This window comes from Gallus gallus, chromosome 5, assembly GCF_016699485.2.
Source record: "Gallus gallus isolate bGalGal1 chromosome 5, bGalGal1.mat.broiler.GRCg7b, whole genome shotgun sequence".
Lineage (NCBI taxonomy): Eukaryota > Metazoa > Chordata > Aves > Galliformes > Phasianidae > Gallus > Gallus gallus.
This window is the reverse complement of record NC_052536.1, coordinates 24048878-24070963: the sequence shown is the minus strand read 5'-3', so window position 1 is coordinate 24070963 and position 22086 is coordinate 24048878. Positions and strand designations below refer to the sequence as shown.

The following is a 22086-nucleotide window of genomic DNA, read 5'->3' as shown; positions in this document are numbered from 1 at the left end:
TTACCGCGGCCACCCGGCGGGGGGCTCGCGGCTCCCGGCGACAGCGGGCCCGCCCCCTCGGCCCTAAGCCTATTGGGTGCCGCTCCCAGGCATCCGCCGTCCAGCTTGAAGGCCGATTGGTAGCTGGCGCCGTCCGTCACGAAGGCTCGCCGCCCGCCTCCGAGGTCGTCCTTCCCGATTGGCCCCCCTCAGAGCACACGCCCGCAGAACGATTGGCTCAGGCGGCGCGAGCGGGCCGGGCTGGGGCGAATCCTCCGTTGACCTCCACGGGAATTTGAAGGAGCAGCTCGGGAAGGGCGTCCCCAGCGGAACGGGCGGCGCCCGCGGGCTGAGCTGCTCCGGCCGAGAGCTCGGCGGGGAGGAGTGGGCCCGCTCCAAAAAGCGTGCCGGCGGCAGCCCCTAGCGCCGGGACCGACGCTCTCCGCCCTCCATTCAGCGCCCGTTAACAGTCACGTCCTCGGGGCTGCGCGAGGAGCAGCCGAGCCGGGGCCCCGCCGCCGTTAGCGGGCGAGGGGGCTGCTCCGAGCGGCCGCCTCCGCTCCCGTTGCCGGATTCCGTGGCACAGACGCATCTATTTTTATCGCCCCCGCCAGCAACTGCGATTTTACACTTGAAGACGACCGGTGAATACATGGAGTAGCGTGACGGCGTACTTATCCATTCAGAGATCCCGAGAAACACCCCCAGCGCGCAGTGACTCATCACGGCTACAACCAGCCCGCTCCGCTCCGCGCCGGGGAATCCCAACCCGCGGAATGCACTGCGCTACCCGGCAGCTTCGTGCCCGCCGTCACGGCGAAGGAAACCGACTGCCGACTGCACCCTTAACATCTACACGCTATTGCCAACCGCAGTTGCGGCCTCAAAGAGCTGAAAACGCAGACCTTCGAGTTATTTTTCCATTGTATAGTTAAAGAAAGAACACCGTTTCACTCCCTGTTCTGAGAGTCAAAATCTGCAGTCCTCGTTTTGCCTGGACTCCATGCTTACAGGCCTGCCGCCATGCAAGTCAATGTGTTTGCCTGCTCTCAGAATTGCCCACCAGTCCTCTTCCAACTGCCCGAAGCTTTTCTTTTTTGCAGAGGTGTGCTTACATCTGCACAGATTCGTTTTTAGTTTAAAATCCTTCAAAATGTGAGATCTCCATTCCATACAACTTGTCTACCGCCTCTCCATTCACAACGTAGGCTGCAGAACACTCAATAGGATACTCAGCTGCAGACAGCCTGAGCTGTGAAACTACAGAGCCATGTTTTAGAAGAGTTCATCCTTTGCTTGCAAGGGGTATGGAAGCCTCAGGAAGGCTGCTAACAGTACTTATCAATCAGCTCCTTCTCATTAAGGAAGATAAAAACAGCCTCTTGAAAACCAGCGCCCATCTCTGAAACAGGCCTATAAACTTCAGTAAAGACAAAATTCCACGAACTTAAGGTCACCTTCCTATTGCTTTGCATCCCACACAGCTTCCAATTGATTTAAACAGCTAATAGCAAAGTCAGATGCTGCTTTTTTCCTTTTCCCCTCCCCCCCAGGGAAAAAACCCACCAAAACACACACAACACACACACACACACACACACCCCCACCCACCCACCTTGCTTGGAACTAGAGAGGAATGTAAAGCTCCTGTTCTTACAGAATCCATGTTGCACTGTTACATGTGCTCCTGAGGAGGTCCTGTTTTACACGACTGGTTTCTTCCACTCTACCAGCTGAACGAAGGATTTTGGCAGTACTCTGAAAACAAACTAAGTTACAAGAATTCATCTGTAAAGCATGCTAGCACCATTCCACTGGTACCTAATTTTTCTAGCCTGAGGATAACCAGTTACAATAAAGAAATATTTTGGTTTTCTTTTAATACAGTGGAAGGTTTATTTATGGATTGATAAATACAATATCCAGTCTCACTGGGACAATAAGGCACAACTGTGGGTTACAACTATACAGCCAGAAAAGAAGAGAGCAACACTTACTTTAAAGCAGATCACAATGCCTACAACTTCAAAGAACACTTTGTTAACATTACTACAATCCTATTTTACAGACAGTCAAAACTTCTTCCTCATACTGAGGTTTTGGATTTCTGTTTCTGGACTTGTGCTGCACTCTGCAAAACAAAAGACAGCATTTCGCTTCGCTGTTCCTTAATTTAAAACAAAGCAGAAATCCTTCAGAGACCTGCATGTTATTTTACACAAGTAAATGATTCAAGGAACAAAGAAGAAAAAAAAATGAACATTTGAGGGTAGTTTGAGACTGGCAGTATTTATAGAAATATTAACAAATGACAAAGAAGCAGTTGTAACACTGATTCTTCATAAAGAAGCTCGCAGGGCTTTTTGGTTTTACAGGAAGGTCCTCCCAGACCATAGACTGCTCCAGCTGAACTAGGAGAGATCATGTGCCAATCTAACCACAGAAAAGTGCACTGCTGTTGAACCTTCAATACTTTTGACATCCTGATTTGATCAGGAGTAAATATATTAACTGTATTAAGTGAAAGATAAATGAAAGGATAATTATCTCATACTTGCAGAGATTTACTTAGAAATATATCCTGAAATATCACTAGTACTTGAACTTATAATATGTACTTCCCAAGCAATATTTGCATGCCCGACCTTCCATAAATACATCTAGCACAATCAACACAAATCTAAAAGACCAGGACTTCCATATTGGAACGTGCAAATAATTACTAATGTCCAGGTCACTAGAATTAAGAAAAAAATCAGTCATGTTTCATGACACTTATGAGGGGCAGTGACAGAAAGACAAATCCCAGTTTTTGGCATGAATAGTTTTCTTGCATTACGTATGCTGGTAAACAAGTTTACACCTTCAGAGGCAAAGCCACCCGAGTGGGAAGAGGGATCTTAGAGTAAAGCAACCTGGAAAAGGTACTTCATGGTCCACTGGCTGTCAAGCCTGGAAGCTACTCATAGGAAAGAAACGTTCCTGCAGCAAATGCAGAAACAATTTAAGTGACTTAGTGCAGAGTTCCTATTTCCTTTAAGGACACCACTGTCCATCTCCACCACACATTCTCCTACTGTGCCTATTCTTCTTTTTGGGATTGATCCACAGTAGGAGAAAAGTCTCCACACCATACCTCTGGACTGTTACCATGCATTCTGTGCTAGTTTTACAATGATGCCATAAGAACTATCATCTTTTTTTTGTAGAAGTCAAGATTTGAAAACAGGGAAGAAAAAAATTTCCATATAAAGAGTCAACTAAGGAAGAAAGATGCTATGATGTGAAGCTGCTACAGGAAACAAAGGTGAATAAATATCACTGCACCTAGTATTTGAGTAGATGCTCGTCTCCAAAAAGTGTTTCAGAAGGCATTTCTGTGGCATTTTCTTTTTTCCATTCTCAGATTCAGAGCTCAGAAGAATCAGTTTGTAGATTAAACTGCAGTACACAGGAAGGAGAAACATTTACTCATAATGCAAAAGGAGACAAGGGAAGAAGTAAAAATTAAAAATGGAAGGATTTTTAATGCTCCTTTCCAAGTTCCATGGCAGCTATTTCTCTTAGTTCCTGATGCACAGGGAACGTTCACATTGGTAGAACAAACCAGTGAAGGGTTGGAGATGTATTTTATATGCACCAGTAACAACGCTCTGGGGGAAGGTGGTAAGGAAATAATGAAGTTCTATTCATTGTATAGTAAGGGTAGAAAGGAGAAGGTTCTCCATCCATCAGTGAAGAAATCGAATGCTCATTTTCTGCTCTACGTCCACCTTCTCCAAAACCTGCAATAAAATCCAGAAATAGTTATTTTAGTTAATTTACACAATACTACTTTCCCTGCAAGTAGAGAGGAGATGAGCAGGAACATGGAGCATCTTCCATTTGGCATGACATTCTTTCATCTAGAGACTGCTTGCTATGTTTCACTCCAGAAAGAAACTCCAGCTGTTTAAACCTGAAGAAGGATGTCAACTAATATACAACTGATGCAGTTCACCAATAGCCCAGAAAGGGCTGAACTATTCCCAGAAGTAGATTGTATAAGAATGCATGGTGAGGAAACAAGAATAGACTAGAATAAGGGGTACAAGCAGTTGAACTAAAATAAAGACCACAGCAGACCATTTTAAAGCTGAATTTAGAGTAATTTAAGTTTTAAGAGACTCCTGGAGGTCATTTAGTTCAGCTCTGACAGTGCTTAAAGGAGGGCCAGCTAGATCAAGTCAATTAAGGCCTCAATTGAGTTTTCAATCTTTCAAAGGAAGGGGGGTTCTATATCTCTAGCACCCGATCCTAAGAATTTCCCACATTGCAACTTGTTTATGCTGCCTCATCTCATCTTTGTCCACATGCAGGATGAGTCTGGTTCCTGTCATCAATCCCATCCCACTAGGTTAGAATCATTACTTGGCAGGACCACTTTTTTCTGCTGACTATATAATGGCTCCTTACTAATAGCTATTTCTGACAACCATCAGAAGACATAATTAGCAGGACTACAGCTAGAATTCTGTATATTAGTATATACTTAGTTGTGTAACAAAATATACAAGTGAAATTGGATCAACACAGTTATAGCAGAATTACTTTGTTGTTACTGCTAGTCAGGCTATTTGTGTAGAAAGAAGCATTTATAATAGTAATATTACATTGTTTGCTGCATTAAAAATCTCTATTGCCTCATTATGAGCTGGTTTGGGGAGTATACTGCTCTCTTTCTAATTTTTAAGCACTTGTCACTGTTTCATTAAACACCTTATTCTAGAAGATATGTTTCAGGATCTGATGCTTGAAGTGGTCTTAGCATAAGATGAAAATTCTGCAGTATGTTCAGTGCTGTAGCATACACTAGAGAAACATATGGACTAATTATTTGCACCCTAAGAGAATAGCTTAAAAAAATATCTGTCCTAATAAGCCAAATGCAGGCAGAAGAAATACCTGAGTAACTTATTTTTCCATCTGCATTTAAGTGTGAATGATTTGTCCGTTTACCGAGCAGTTTCATTTACTTGTGTTAAATATGTAATTTACCAACCTTTACAAACTCTGCAAAGGAGATGGCACAGTCCCCATCTTGATCAGCTTCCTGGATTGTCCTGTCAGCAATGCTGCCAAGCTGCTCATCTGAGATGTTGACACCAACCATCATCCGTAACACCTGCAATGCATGCAAGTCCCTAGATGATTATTTTTTCCATCACGAGTGATATAAAAACACAACTGTTGTCAGTGCTGTTTCTCATGCACGCTGTCTAGGTAATGACTTCAAAAACAACTCAGATTTCCACGGAAAATTTTCTAGACAGTTTGGGTAGTTTTTATTATTATTGGTCCTTGGATGTAAAGGATTCTAGGAAACAAAGCTTTCTTCTTCAGCCAGCTTTTTCCATTAAGCAACTGAAAGACACAGTAATAGTAAAAAAAACTTCTGAAACTAGGAAAGAATAACATTTTGTTCCAGTGCTTCTATTTTTTCCCCACTAAATATATGAATACTTAATCTGAACGTCTACTGTTCAAAATGCTTCCTACAGGAATTTTCTAAGTATATGCACAAGTGATAGCAGCCATTACCCCCTAACATTTAGTAAAGCATCTTCTGCACAGATTGAAAGTGGGCAGTTTCAGTCAAAAGTAAACCTTGTCCTACATCAAGAACCACAAATTGCCATGTCTACTTACCAGGATTAGTAGTATGTAATTACTCCTAGCTCAAGCCTAGCTTAAATAGATACAGTCACTGATCAACTTTGATTATCTTTGCTGGTCTTTGCTCTGGTTTCACGAAGGTTTATTCTACTTACAGAGTACAAAGACGACCAGAATGATTGCATTCACCCCTACCGATGTCCCCTATGAAGTCTTGTTAGAAGCACCTTTGAAAGTTCCAGAAGACAGCTCTTAAAGGGCTTTAGTGTATTTGCTGGATTTTTAAGCATCTTTACCAATGACTTCCTTTTAGGAATCATTTCTAGTAAGATCTTATTTAGCCTAACACTGTAGTTTAAAACTAGATCTAGAATCCCTGGTCTGATAAAACAATTTAGACTACTAAATGAGGTTAAGGTTTCATACATCTCTGGTTTAATGCTTTAGATAACAAATAACCACAAATTCCTGCAAGAATTTCATTAAGACCCTTACCAACACTCCTAAATGGTGTGCAATGACAGATGATGGAATAACCTAAAGTAGTCTCAAGTTATTTACCTGAAGAAGCTCATCCCTGGAAATCTTGTCATCTTTATCTAGATCATATAACCGAAAAGCAACTGCAGGGAGAGGGGAAAAAAAAGAGTATTGAATTCAAGGGGCATTGTTTTTCTTTCTGGCAACTATGTATACAACTAATAATAACTCATCATAAATCATTTTAAGATGATTAAGGTAGAATCTTAACTCACCATACAATTCATGTTCAGTTCCATAAAAAGTTATTACCACATCCAGGAACGACATTATTGCCAAGAAGTGAGAAACATTAAGTACATACTTAAGTACTCCGCAAAGTTTCAGAAGCATTCTACTTGCAGAGTTATTTCTTTAAAGCCCTGAACTACAGAGGCTCTAAGATATATTCAGTGCTTTAACTTTGGAGCCAGTCATTTTTACATTTGTTCATTACCTTCAATGATACTCAGCTGAGATTTACCACAACTTTTAAGTGCTCTGGGAAGCGTTGCCTAGCAAGTTCAGTAAGCACTATATTACACAGAAGACTGGAGGAAGAAATAGAAAAGCCCACTCATGTACAAGACATGGCTTCTTAATACCAAATAACCGTTGCAAACCATTTTTTAAATATTTGTCATGAAACATTTAGGAAAAGACAAATGAACTTCAGATCCAAACAATTCTATCAAATTTTATACAAATATAGGTTGACTACTGACATTCTGGACAGGTAAGATTGCAAGTTCATTTAAAAATCAGGTTATTATAGGAATATAATTCCACAGGGAAAGACTGTGTAGAAGATACTGAACTCCTTTGCTCTCTTCTCAAAGAAAAGGATATTAATTGCTTCTAATAGAAGGTTCATATATCTTACAGTGGAGCTTGTTACTTCGGCTGTTCAGTGGTTCTGGTCCATTCTGGTCTTTGCTCTTTTCATTATCTTCTATGGGCCGGAAGTGGGCTAGCGTCCTCATGAATCCACGGAAATTCACTTGGTCCTCTCTGCACAAGCATTTTAGTCAGTCAGCTTCAGTATAGTTCATACAGGTTTTTCATTTCAATAAAGAACAGTAAGAATGTCTCAATTGTCCATACCATGGAAATTCTTAATTCCAATCTCTCAAGGGTTTAGCAACCTGTGATCAAATCAGCTCTGTGCAGCTGTAACCTGGGATCATACTTCTGTGAAGAGTGATGTGTGATACGAAGGAAAAAAACCTGCAAGAAGTCTTATTACAGGCTACCCCCCCTCTGCCTACAAGCGGTGTTTAAATTCAAGCATACACCCTTTGCCCTTGCCTAAGTTATCCTGCAACTATACCCGAGTCTAGCAGTACGTCTTGCTGATCTGAATGCTGGCCTACAATACTGGAAATCTGACTGTCTCTTTGGATTTATGTTGCAAGTGTCATAAGCTACACTTTAAGTATGATCCAAATTAAAAAACAGAAGTTGATCTGTTAACAAAGGCACACTTAGAAGGCAAAGAAGCAAAGAAAAAATTGAATTATGTAAAGTAGCATTGCAGTTAACTAAAGTATTATTGCTACAAGTTTGCTTTAAGAATCAAAGTCCATGCCCTTGACCTTCAAAAGCAGCATAGCAAGAAGAATGAACAACAGTGACATGCAGACAAATCTTGTCACTGAATAAAGCATACAAAACTCTTTTGAGAGAGACAAGTGTCTCATTACATAATGAAAGCATGCAGAGGAAGCAACTGATTATGACAAGTTGGAGATGTTCAGTTATCACTGAATTCAAATTTTGTGCTTTAATCATCATCATTTCACTCCTATTAGAGCTCCTGACATACTGTACATTTTGTGTCTATTCACAAACTCAGGCAGTCGGAACTCACCCTTCTGAAAAAAAGGCATTGATAATTCGGTCTCCCAGAGGATTGATGGCAAGCTCTGGGATCCGCTGGAAGTCTTCACGGCTAAGTAAAGCAAGAATACAACAAGTCCGTATAAACAAGTCTGCAAGTCACAGGAGAAAAAACTGCTTAAGAAGAATTGAGATGCTAACATTACTTGTGCTAGAAGTATCCCTAGAAATGGAGCTCACTAGTTTTCAATTTATGGAAGGAAAACTTCTGAACTGGTTTTGAAGGAAAAATAAACTTCTTAAACTATATACTTTGGAGCTACCTCTGACCATGATTTCTTCATACTAGTTCACTCCAGATTCTAGGACAATCATGCTATGCTCCTCCATATATACTTGTAGGTGATCTGCAGTTTAGTTCCACAAAAGAACTTCCTACATGAATGCCAGATTTTATACTTTTATCTCCCACTAAGAAGCACTTCTACTTAAAACAGTACATTTAGTCCTAGCCTGTGTACTGGATGCAGCTTCACCAGTTCATTGCCAAGATTCACTGCTCTTGCCAGCCGTTCTCCTTCCTGCTCATGATTATGTGTAAACACACAGCTAGTATAAGCATAGCTATGCTTATATTGTTACAACTTCTTTTCTGAGCTAGAATACAAAAGCTATGCTGATCTAAAATAATGCATTCATGTCAGCATGATCATGAAAACAGGGTCCATTTTATTATTAAAGTTGCCCTGATAATTTTTCTTCAAGCCTAACAATATCTCCTTGACAGGAAAGTGGGGTAATCCTGTTGTGGCCAAGGCAGACGCACCATGCAACTCTTTGTGAATACCTCCAGAAACAAAGGTTTTTTCACTGTAATACAGCACAGCAGTTCATTAGAATAAGATATATTTCATGGTCATCTGGGCTTTAAAGTATAGTAACAGCAACACATTAAGGCTAGAAGAACAAACAAAACCCACAAAACCAGCCCCCCTGATCCCAGCCTATTCTGTCCACATGCATAACTTAACAGTTATACTGCCTGATCTCTAGAAATATTGGCTGTTCCCTTCAAGTCAAATGCTATGTCTGAAGTTTGAGTCAGACTTTCAAACTTAGTCACTCAGAACTTGCTACTTTTAAAAACCACGCTCACAAAAATGAATCAGCAACAAGTTTGCACTATAGAATCTGGTAGAGGAAAGCAATGGAGAACACAAACCTATTTAAGTATACTGGCCTTTTCAATAACAGTGTGATCTTACAGACAGGAGGAAAAAGGTCTGAGAAAGATCAAGCAAGATGTTCTGACTGTAAATGAACTCTACAGTATTCCTAGAACTTAGTTACACCACAGCACTGTTAGTCCCAATTATAGTACATCTGTTACAACATGGCTAAAACTGTTTGACCTTCTAATAGAATGACCTGATCATATTTTTAAACCTACACCTACTCGGACCAGGTTTGAATTATTTTTAATTGGCAAAGTCACCATCTGCATAACACAACTCGTTACCCTACCCTTCAGGACTGCTACCTTTTCAAGCTATAGCTGAAGGGCAGAGCATGCATTAATGACTCAGGTAGGAGAAGCAGTGACGTGGAAAATGTGTACCCTAGAAACAATATTTTAGCAACATAACTTCAATAGTAGCATTTAGGATCTAAGAGTAGCAACTACTCTTGGATTCCATTCAAGACAAATCTTAATAATGCAAAGTTTTCTACTTGCACATCACTATTTCTTAGTATCAAGCCTCAATTTACACTCAGCATTCCAACCTCCAGTTCCACTTTATAGCAGGAGATTAACAATTAACCACAAATAACTCCCCAGGTTTCAAATCTATTTGTCCTGTCATTATCAGGATTGCAGTAGACCATTTTTTGCTTGTTAAGAGCCATTACTGAGTGAGTGTTATAATTTAAATAGCTCTAACAGCCATAAACATAAATGAATGCATGATGTAAGTTATTCTCCACTTCATAAAGGAAAACTCCCTGCAGTCATTTGGGGCCAACTTCCCATGGCTGAGTCTGGAGCTTACAGAAAATCAGATGCCCTCTGCTTCTTCTGTTTTGGTGACATAGCAACAGGTTCTTCTAACATGGTTATTTCCAGGGCCCAGCTTCGACTACAGCCTTGCTTAAACACAACATGCAAAGCAACCTTTAACTGCATGTTATTATGGAGACTGGATGTTTGGTATGTATGCCAGAGCATTCACAGTTTGCAGCAAGGAATTTCAGAATGTTAAGACTGAACTCTATTTTCCTTTCTTTATTTCTGGCTGTTGACTCTTTTACTTCAAAACAAGTGGGTAAAGAAAAGTAAAACAGTATGTTTAACATAAGGGATGGAAAAAAAAAAGGGCAGATGTCCAGAGGGTGAAGACAATAATATTTAAAATTTCTAGCAGAAAAATTAAAAGATATAATTCAAAGTAGAGTAAATAGCAACATGGTCAGATTTAACAGGTTACTACTGAAGGCATTCTGTTGTTCTCTACCCCTGTTAACATCAGCTTTAACATCTGTCAGACTGTCTGATGGTATAATGCAGCTCATTAACAAAAAGGAAAGCTCCCCACCTTCTTCTCCATTCTCCCAATTATGTTTGATTAATTAGAAGCAGTTCAAAAGTCAGTCTATTTGCAAATACCACCACAGATGACAAAGATGTGCTGAGAGCATGGAGGTGATAGAGTGGTCATCCTTCTCTTTTAACAGCCATGTCAGTGATCTCATCTAATTTCACCCTTACATAGTCCGTAAAAGTTAAAAAAGGTTTCTTAACTGGGGAATAATTGCTTTATAAACACTAGACAAAGAATGCCAGAAGTAAAGATAATTAAAAGAAAAGCAACAGAAAGCAGTATAAATAAAGGAATGCACAGTCAAGGACAGAAGCATGAATTGTTATAGTAACCTATCATTCACCAATCCAAATCCATATGCTGCCTGTTTTGTCAGTTTTAGATAAAGCTAGAAACCCTTCACATTCCCTTAAGCAAAGAGAAAGAATTCCATAATCAGAGAGCTAGCTCATACGCTGTTTTTAATGCTTGCACTAAAAGTTGGAGCTATTAAGAAAAGCTTTAGAACTTTCTCAGTCTCAACGGATTCAACTCACTGACAAAGGTCAGCAGATGGCCCTGACACTCCTTACCCTTCTCTCAGCACAGAAAGCTTTCTAAAAGTTCTACAAGAGACACAGTCTTGTGAACAGCATTTTTAAGTGCAGAATTTGCATAAATGCACAGTATGTCTATTCTAACATCAGCTTTCAGAACACTTGCCTTCCCTCCTTCACAACTTGCCAGGCTAAACCAATTGCTGTACAGCAAAAAAAAAAAATACTTTTGAAGTGTTTAAAATGCAATTTCCCCACTGCAGAAGTTAACTCTATATGAGAGGCTCCTTCCCACAATATTAAAATACAACACAATAAAAGACAATAATTACCCTGGCTTTTACAGCCTGCTTTCATTCATATGGCACAAATCAGTCTGGCAAGTTTGTTTAAGAAAATGAAAGAAATACCACGTTTTCTCCACACTTCTGAAGAACTGATAGCATTTCACTAGTTGCTGCAGTTGTAATCAGAAGATAAACAAGGGGGAAAAAAACAACATTCCTTCAAAATTGTCAGATGGCAGTAAGCACAGTAACTTCTTGCTCACCCAGAAGTAAAAAGTTCTTTGATCAGTATTTCAGAAGCCATGCTTGCTAAGCTTCTGACCCACTACCCCAGCACTGTTTTTCAGGAAATACTTCTCCATTACTTAAACTTAGTGATTGCTTCCACATATTGTGAGTGCCATAACAGGTTTCAAAATTTGAATGCCACTCTAAGACAGCCATGGCTGGGAGATGGCCGTGCTCAGAGACCAAGACTGCACGTTAAGAGAACAGCTTGCACACTTAAGGATTTTTCCAAATGAACTTCACTTCCTTTCCCAAGTACCATGTGATTTCTCAACAAAGAAAGTAAAACATCTCCTGGTATTTTAACTCCATGAAACCAACCATTGAGCAATATGCGTCATTCAAAGAATATGTGACTAACTACTCCTCTTACACAAATTGAATATGATCTCTTTGAAGTTTATAAAACTTTAAATTCACCTACTGAGTCCATAAAAGTTGAAGGGAGGAATTGAGAAAGTATGTGCATAAATCCAGGTTCCAGTTGTGCTGGACTGTTCTGGATGCCATCATCTTTAACCAAAGACAAAATCCACATGCAGATTTTGAAGATGTTGTTTGTATTCACTTCAAGTAATTCAACGGAGACATCAGTAGTATTTCTACCTACAGATTATCAGCTAGGCTGTCACAAGAGCAGCATTACAATTTATGATACGTCAGCTTCAGTGACAGGACAGGCTTAAGAAGTTCCCGCCCATCCCATCCCAATTGTTTCCACTCCCACACTCCATTTTGCCATCCCTTCAGCTATTCCAGTCCACGTACTTACAGTACAACCACAGTTCAAATGATTGGAGTCAGGTTAAAAATATCTACACAAAGCAAATGGGGATGAAGTGTACTTTTAACCAAAAGTAACCACTTAGTCCTGTTTACAGAACAGGACAGCATAACTTAAACGTTAACTGAGAAGTTGGCAATCGGTGGCACCCAAAGGAATTGCATGAGTCATGGACATAAATGGCAGGAAGTAGTTTTATACCTAGACAGGTTTATAGGTAGGTCTAGCTTTATAGGCCATTCCACAGCCACACTTGAAAGATCACATCATATAAAAAACCCCAGGTGATCCTTGAATCTATGTTTACGAGGTTTGGCAGCAATGGAATAGCTATGAAGAGAATTAATCCCCTTCCCACCAGACCAGTACACTACGTTACCAGGTCTCTTTCCTCTTCCCACTCTGTCCTGCATTGTCTCAAGCTTCCTTTTGCACCGGTTCCAACATGTGGCTATACAGTGATGTGAAGCAAAACCTGTCTGTAAACAGGTCAGATTCCTTTTTTGTTCATTCTTTTGGCAAGTTTTCAAAGATGTACATTAGCTTCCAAAGATAAGCCTTGAACACCAGAATCAATACAGAAAAGCAATAGACTTCCAACTGCAGTACAGCCTTAGACCAGTTTATGTTCGTTGCAAAATAGCAGTTGTGGCATGCTCAACTATGAGCAACTCATCTGTTAGACATCAGTAGGCATCATCAGTAGAACAGTAAACAATCAAATACAGTGAGAATTTACAATAAGTCAAGTAAATAAAGAGCAAACCAGTAACATGCTATATAATAAACAGGTAATGCTTTCCAGCAGTTTCAGTGAATCAAAGTGATAAATATTTTGTAGATGAGATTTAAGCTTCATTTTTATTTAACATGTATTAGGCTTATGGGATAGGTTTTGGTAGCAAGGGGCCTCTGTTAGCAGAACACAGCAGTTGCCCCATGTTAGGTAAGAGCCAGCTCCAACCAGCTCAAAGGACATATTAAAGGCCAAATCTGAGCCACTGTGCAACACTGTTTACAGCTGTGAGTGCATATTTAAGACCAGGGAAAAAACACTGCACAACAGCAGCTAGGAGAGAGGAGTGAGAAAATAAAAGAAACAAACCACAAGCCTTTTTCCATCACATTTTCTCTCCCTGTTCTGTTGAGGAGAGGGAGTGAGAAAACAGCAAGGTAGAGTACAGCTACCAGCTAGCAGTGAAACCACTACAAACTGCAACTAACCAGTTCACTTTTGTACAGCACTGGAATATCTTGCACATTTTCCCTGTTAGCTACTATTACAAAGAAAGAATCAAATGAGTACTTGTTTAGTCACAGTACCTTAGTTCCAGCACTTTCATGTTATTTTTTAGCATATTAACAGACATGGTTGTTAAAGACACAGGACATCATAGGTTGAGAGCATGAGCTTCTAATTACATATCTTTCTTTTGAAAGTCAGGATAAAGATAACCTAGGAGAACAGTTCTTTTAATAATTATCTATAAACTAGAAACAGCTCATACTATAAGAAGTGACAAAACAAAAAAAATATGGTTCAACATTTCTAAACATGTGTTGTTAAACCCTGAATAGAAACTGTGAGCTTTCCTGTATTAATTACTCCAAACCTTCAGCTCTACAGTAAAGATAACAGTTATTTAGAGTACCTTTACTCAGTCCAGCAATCAGATTTCTCTTGGTCTTACATAAAAGTTTGAAATTCCATGCAGACAGTATGTACGAAGGAACCTGTTACAATAGCCTCAGTGATTCACCACATGAGGAAAAACACATGCACACATCCCACAACAGCAAGTCACCATTACAGACACATCAACAGAAAGAGACAAATTAGTATGAGTACCTACCTAAGAGTGCCATTTTCGCCTTTGTCGAGGCTGGTGAAGCGACTGTACAAGCGAGTGATCTGACTGTGGGAGACTGAAGGGAAAAAAACAAGCACATCAGTGATTCCTTGCAGGAGAACACCCCATTGCACCAAACTACACTGCCAGGAGATTTGAATCACGGTTCCAGTGTATTTTCTTTATTTCTTTTATTGCTGGAAATTATCTCAACAACAGCCTTCACCAGTCTTCTCCACATCATTCAAGACACTGTAGACCTTTCTTGTAGCATCATTACTTCTCTTTTCTTTTGGTTTCTCTTCCTGTTGGTTTCTTTCCTCCCACCTTTAGATGGAAAAGTATTGTTCCTAGAAGGTGACTAGGCTTGACACCTGATCACTTTTTTTTTTTTGCTTTTACAGGATTGTCTGAATCTAAACAGTTTATTCATTTTGTGGTTGACCAAAGCATGTTGCAGGCTTCTAGGACAATGAGTTCGAAATTGAAAAGTCAACTTCTAAACAAGTTCAAGAGTGAAGTGGAACACAAAACAAGCAGAACGAAGAAAACCACTGCAGACTAAATCTGCAATTTACAAGAGATATTCCAAGGCCAATTGTTAAATTTAGCACAATGGCATAAATATTACCAAAATATTAGGCATTCCAAAGGTACCAGACGTGCAGCTCCTTAGAGGAGTCCATGGTCAGAACAGGTGGGAATCTATCTAGAATATTAATTCCTGTAAAACTAAAGAATGTCTGACAGAATATGTTGGCTTTTCAGAGCTCCCTCACACCAAGTTAGTCAATACATGAAATAAGACTGAATTGAGCTGTAATGTTTGCTCAGTAAAGGTGTGATTTCATTTAGTGTTGAACTAGCACATACTGCAATGTTTGGATTGAATTGTTTTAAAAGCCTTCACCAGCCCACATATAAAATTTATTTGGGAACAGGTTGCACAGCACTTGTCTGATCTGTAACAACTGAGGTAAAATTATTTTTATCAGGTCTGTTCTTTCTCCAGTCTATTTGTTTAGGTTCAACTGCTCCCTCTTCTAAGATGACCTGCCAACAACTGTTCTTTTTCACGTCTCCTAAGCAACCTTCATTCTTTGTGCTGGGTTGGGCAACTTGTTCAGTTCCACATAAGGACAACTTCTCTCCCATCAAATAGGGCAGCTTGCTCAATTTCAAGTTAAGCAACACACAGAAAGTAGATACAACTATTTTCAAGACTTTAACACCTACATTTCATTGTTTTAGATACTATATATGCAATCATAACACTGGATTATGAAGTGAGTATCCTGGGGTTACACTTTTAGTAAAAAAAACTTTCAATCCATCTATCTCCCATTTTCAAGTCAGTGTACCCAACTGCATTTTTGGAACACCTCCATAACAGAATATGATGAGTTGGCACATATTGACAGGAGATAAGGTGTTTGTTAATATCATACTGGACAAACCGCATATCATAGCAATATGACAAAGGAATATGATTCAGATCCCGCACTGCACTCTTTCCTAGTTCCCTATTTGACTCTCAGCCCTCATGAAAGCTGCAGCATCCTCAGGCAAAAGAATTCCCTGCTGATCAAAAGAAAACCAGAACAAGGTTTGCAACTTAGACTGCTTCTTATAAACAAAAACTAAGACTTAAAGCTACTTGAAACATGACTTTATAATACTCTCATTAAGGCCCTTCTAGTTTAAGTCAAGCCCTCTAAGACAGTAGCTGTATCTTCTATTTTACTTTTGCTAAAATAGTTAGAAAATTTTTAGTAACTAGATATGCTGAAGCGTGACCAAAACACTAGCACAAGATCATATAAACACACGATATTTATCAATTTCCACATATATCAAAGAATGTGATATATTCAGAGGAAAAAAAAATCAAACCTGAAAAAGCATTGCAGATTCAGGTTTTTTTTTTTTTCTTTTAAAGCATCTTTTAACAGTGACACTGCCTTTATTCTATGATATATGAAAACATATTTCCTAAACATATAATAACCGTAAGAAAATCCATCACCTCTTACCACCAAAATAATTCTCCTAAGTTCTCATATAAATGCTAGTTTATTATTAATCCTTAGGTGAACAGCTTCAAAGCATGGGAACAAAGCGTATGAACCAAAGGGTTTGAACACTGTTACATTCCAATGGCTTTCCAAAGAGGTTGCAAGAATGCTGACAAGCAACATCTTGGACATCCTAGCTGTTTTTCTTAATAGTGATTACTGAAGTGACAAAGTACTTTTTTCTCAGACTGGAGGTTATCTGCCAGTAAGCACAAGTCTTAATGGGCACATTAGTCCCCAGTTCCTGGGAGCACTGCCTTTGCAGATGTTTCTAAACGTACTATGCTAGTATTTTCCATCACAACATAAAGAAATACGTAATACAGAACCTCACCCTGAATTTAAAAATCTCATTCAAGAGATTTAAGTGTTATTGTATGGCTTATGAAAGACCGTGCTTCAAGTTCCCACAAAGATATCTTTTTCATCTCTTCAACTAAGAAACATTAACATATAGCTTATCACTGGTGTTAGTATAGTCAGCTATTTAGTTTTGTGCTATATAAAATTCAATCAAAAGGATTGCTGAATCCATTCCAGTAAGTTAAATGTTAGGTTTGCTCTTCTGTACTTACTCCAGACGAACTGGAGCAGACATTTTTCTCAAGGAAGCCAAGACAGAGTAATTCAGAGAACTTACCACGTCAGTCTATGAGCAGCATGTAGTACTGCCAAACTGCTTATTTCAAGAAGTCCCTTTCTCAAACTCTTTAACAAGTGAAGTATAATTAGCATCAAGTTTCTAGCAAATGATCAGATAGTCTATTCAGTAATACTACTTTAGTATTCTTCCTGCAAACTTTGTTCCAGATAACTTCAGAGTCCTGTATTTCTTCTATCTCATACCCTGCATAAGTATTTGCACCTGTGTGAAGCATGTAACAGTTCTACAGCTGGATGGAATTTTCCATCTGTCTACATAGGAAGAAAAGGCAGAGGAAAATACATTCTTAGATTCCACTTACAGACTGGAGGGGGAAAAAAAAGAATTTGATAAAGTTCACGAGGCACTTTATGACAACTCACAAGCAAGCATGAGTCAGAGAATATCAGTAATACTTGATTAACCAAACTGCATGTTACAACAGATAAAACTAAGCAATAAAAACACATAGAAATCAAGTAAATTCAAGCTATAGATTTTAAACCTCCTCATCACAAACCAATAAGATGGGTATTTAAGTAAAGCATTTAGAGGGGAACTGGAGCTTGATGGGCTGTATAGACATGACCTCCTAGGCAATTAACCATCTCAATTTATATAGCCATTCAAGAAATAAAACTCTAGGAACTGAAACGAATCAATAATAAATCAAGTACTACCAGGAAGGAAAAAAAAAATCAAACTTCCTGGAAGAGCATTCCAGATTTCAGCTTTGTTTTTTATGAGCATATTAAACAGTGAGGCCACCTCCACACCATGGATTTTTGTCATTAAAAAAGCAGACCTTTACATTCCCACTTGTTTATCATAGCCCTCCTGTACAAAGTTCACCTGACATAGGGAAAGGATCATGGAAAGTATGTTAACTCACTCAGCTGTCCAACACATTGGCCAATACTATCTTAGTTCTTCTGTGTGCCTTTTCTGGACCCACTTGTTTCCCTGCCACAAATAAACTATTACCTAAGACATATACAAGACAACGTTTCAATTGAAAAGAAAGCGAAGTATTTTTACAGAGCAAGGAAAATCCAGCAAGCACGAGCAGAAAACAATCTTTGAATTTAGTAACACCCCTCTCCCAGAGGGTGGGGAGGCACTGAGGAAGCAGTAGGTGCCCCATCACTGAAGGGGCTCAAGCCCGGGGCAGCTAAAGCTGGTGGGGACAGCCCTGCCCACAGCACAGGGTTAAGGGACAACTACAGTAACACTCTCCCAATTATTAGTTAATACAGGAATTCACTTTTCTCGTTATTACTGTTCAACACAAGACTTCCACAAGTTACACGAGGTGCTCTGTATCTTCAATAGCCTCAGCTTCAGTATTGACGACACAACAACTAACACTAAGGGAAAAAAAGTACTACATAAGGAGAGAGCAAAGGCCCCCAGCCGCAGTGAAGCCGGCGGCGCTCCCCCAGCTCTGAGAGGCCCCTACGGGCCTCCCGCAGCCAGCAGCACCGCGGCCTTCCCATCCCCGTCCCAGGAGCCGTAAGGAGAGCCCAGCGCCGTCGGCCCAGACGCCTCCCAACCCGGGAACAGCCTCCACCCACCAGCCCACACTCACAGCCCGTCTCCTTCTTGATCTCTTCGATTTCCTCATCCCGAAGCAGCGTAGACGCTCGGGAACCCATAGCTGCAACTAAACGGCAGCAACACGACCGCGGCTTCCCAAACCGAGCCCGACGCGGCACCCAGCAGCACTAAGGAGGCAGGCGGCGGCACGCCTCTTATGGCGCCGCTCCCGGCCCGGCCCCACCGCCCGCCCCTCACCGCCTCGCGGCCGCGCGCATGCGCGCTGCGCACCGGCCGACCGGCCGGCGTCAGTGAGGTGAGCCGAGGCGGCCTACCGCTCCCAGCGTGCTGTGCGCGGGGCTGCTCCCGCCGCCGTCTCCCTGTGGTGAGCTCCCCCGGGATTGGGCGTGGGCCGTGGAAGTCCCGCCCCCGTGCGCTATAAGTGGGCCTTGGCGCCTCTGCTACCTGGCGAGTGGTATCAGTTTGTACTGTGGTGGTGATAATGGCCTTTGACTTTCAGCGCCTGCAGGCCGCCCTGGGTATGAGCGTCAAGCTCACCTTAACGTGTGGCGTTTTCCAGGGTGTGCTGCACCACATTAATCCTAGCTGTGACCTTCTGCTGCTGCACACAGGTTGGGGCTGGTAGTGGTCTTCGTGTCCCTTGACTCAAGAGGGGATCGTGTGGGGTTATCGTATGCCTCAGCCTTCCACCTGCTTGGTGGTGGGGTGGTATCTCATAGACTGATGGCTTCTGTTTGTTTCTTTCATTTTGCTGTAAGTAAGCTGGCTCAGAGTCAGCGTGGCCCAGCAGGGCTGTGGCCTATAGGTAGCTAAAGCTGTGCCTGGCTGACCATGGAGTGGGTGTGTGGTTCCCCAGTACATGCTAGTACCCCAGCAGGTACTAGCATGAATAAAATACAGCCCTAAAGTTAAGATAACAGTAGCTGCATTTGTCTGTACTTTCTAATTTGAGATTACCTGAGTGCAGCGGATCAGAGTTTCAATTGAGTGTATAGAACCATTGTACAGAAATAGTTTTGTAGAGTGGTAGAAATATTGCATAAAGTACTTAATCTAGTCTCTATTGGTAGGGTTTTTTGAATTATTAGAACTACGTGGTCCTCTTATCTTACTTTGTTCTTCAAATGATAAGCTTTTACCCATGCTCTCTATTTTTTTCTACTCCCTTATTGTAGTGAAGAACTTGGAGACTGGCAGGAGCTCCCCAGGAGTAAAGGCGTTTTTCAGCCGAGAAATAGTCAATGGTGAGGCCTTAGTGAGTGCCGAGGCATGGGGTCACATGCATTTGGTTTAGTCCAATTTTGGTTGCTGCTGAATTCTTCGGTTGCACAACTTTCTAATAAAACCAAGGGGAATCAGTGCTGTGTAAGTCACACAACTTTTGTTCCACTGTTTTTTTGCTGGTGAAATAATAATTCATCACTTTGTGAAGGTCTTGTGACCTGCATAAAAGCTTATGAGTCAAAATAATAAACAGTTCAGTAGGACCACTGATGGAAATAACAGCTTGAAGTTAATCAGTTCAGATGTACATGCTCTCTGTTTACTTCCTGAAGGTGGAAGGAGTAATTACACATTCATTGTTATGTTCTTATGTTTTGTGCAAGTCTAGGAAGTAAAATTACTAAATGTTCTAGTTAATTTGGCTTTGCTTTTTACTTGCACAGGTGAAGGTAATCGCCACTAAATGACAAGCTTATGCAAGCCTTTCTGTGGTTCACTAATGATAAAAATATGGAATTGCTTATATAAATTGTTCCTAGTATGTAAAGGTCCTGTGCACTTCTATTCGCATCTGCTATAAAGCTTTGCTTTGGAAACAATGAGCTGAGGAGGAAGTATCTAGAAGGCAACTACTGAATTCACCAAGTGCTTAACTGTGTCTGCCTTTTTCCCATGTACCTGTATACCTAATTGTATGTGAGGTAATTAGCTGTAGTTCTGTATTGACTTTGGTTTTGGTGGGATGTTAAGCCATTAGTTAGCCTTGTTTAAATGCTTCAGTTCTGAAATATACCTTTTTTTACAGACCATTTGTGTAAATTCCTACATCAGAATGAGTTTAAAATTATTTTATCTGTTTTGAGGTTTTTTTTCTCATATAGCCATGTCCTATGCTGGTTAGTATATTTCTCCTTTTTTTTTTCTTGAGAAGTAACTGTCAAAAAGTTGCTGGTCAGCACCAGAATATAAATTGTTTACTTCTATTGCAGTGGAGTTGCTGGATGAACCAGATTCACAGAAGAGAACAGCAGTGCTGTATGAGTATGTTGAAGTATTTCTTCCTTTCATGATAAAAGATGGGGTGGGAATGTACTTAGTAGGAAGGCCAACAGCTGCATTCAGTGTCTCACTGGTGTTTAAACCCAACTTTGCCAAGTTTGTATTTTACCTCAAAAGTGGTAAGTGAGGTGATAAGTAACAGGCCTCCACTGCTTAAAAGACTTTTTCAGGCTATAGCATATTATCTCTCTTTTTTCTTCCCAATGATGTTCCTAGGTGTAATTTCCTTGATTTGTTTGTGGCTTCAGGGTGAGTTTGCCATGAACATTTCTTCTATGTTTTTTGAATAGTTCCAGGGCAGTTGTATATAGAAGTTTATACAGTTGCTCTGAAACTTAGATCAATGCAGCTTTAGATAGCTGGTCAAATTATGCTTCAAACTCCTGCAGTCTGTGGTTCTTAGATGGCTTTGCTTTTGAGTCTTTTGGCAAGACCATGTCTGAATAGTTTTTTCCTTTTAAGACAAGAATGAAGTGGTACCTAGCAAACAGCCTTAAAATATAGCCAACATATAAAATTGTAATTGGCCTTCTTGCTTCCTACTGTCTTCTCTTTTTTGTTTTGAACAAATATGCATGTGCACATACTTAAGTATGCTCACTTGTACAGCAGATTTATTTCTGAATTAATCCTTTACTGTACCATTTTAGATGAAAGATTCTTCAGGTACATCTAAATGTGGATCAGAGTTTTGTTTTATCATGTTGAGATAGGGCTGTGCAAGACAGGTGATCTATAATCATAGTGGCATGGTTTTATATCAGTATAAAGAAATATTTACTAGTAAACCATATTTTGCTCTGTAGTACTCTGTCTTGGAATGTCCTGTTGTAGATATTACACATCTTATATGTTATGCATTTCAGGTAGATGACTGTTTGCTAACTCTTTGGTCTTGACTTGCTACTATTTGTGTTATTAAATAACCTTCTGTGTATAGTGAAGTTTCAGTGGATATAACTGTTTTACATATTTATGAACTTGTAAAACCAGCCTTCAATTATAACATCTGATCCATGATTTAATTATCATGAATTCAGTGTAAAGATTTGCAGATGTTCAAGCTGTGGGGGTCTTGAGCTTAAGTCAGGCAATTCATTCCTTGTAATTCTTTTTTCACTTGAAACCTTCATAGCTGAGCTTTGCAGTGAACATCTGTTCAGTTTGTTTTCACCTTTTACTTTTAGACAT

The 22086-nt window shown here is 40.2% G+C and overlaps 2 protein-coding genes across 10 annotated transcripts in view; one reads left to right on the top strand and one right to left on the bottom strand.

Annotated features, from left to right (window-relative positions):
- Window positions 1–1850: 1850 nt before the first annotated feature.
- Window positions 1851–18831, bottom strand: CHP1 (calcineurin like EF-hand protein 1). The gene is given in 7 exon segments (NM_001007930.1): window positions 1851–3764; window positions 5021–5143; window positions 6196–6257; window positions 7037–7164; window positions 8024–8104; window positions 14341–14413; window positions 18644–18831. Coding segments are annotated over 7 exon segments (588 nt in total). The 5' UTR covers window positions 18711–18831; the 3' UTR covers window positions 1851–3710.
- Window positions 18488–22086, top strand: part of EXD1 (exonuclease 3'-5' domain containing 1) — a 17045-nt gene continuing 13446 nt past the window's right edge. For 2 of the 9 annotated variants that reach the window (XM_040701141.2, XM_040701140.2), the window contains exons 1-3: window positions 18881–19130; window positions 19788–19856; window positions 20826–20877. In XM_040701141.2, the coding sequence (XP_040557075.1) occupies window positions 19094–19130; window positions 19788–19856; window positions 20826–20877 (158 nt within the window). In that variant the 5' untranslated portion in view covers window positions 18881–19093. Of the gene's footprint in view, window positions 19224–19787; window positions 19857–20825; window positions 20878–22086 lie in introns of all 9 variants that reach the window. The other 7 variants (XM_040701143.2, XM_040701138.2, XM_046941915.1 and 4 more) reach the window with 5 other exon arrangements.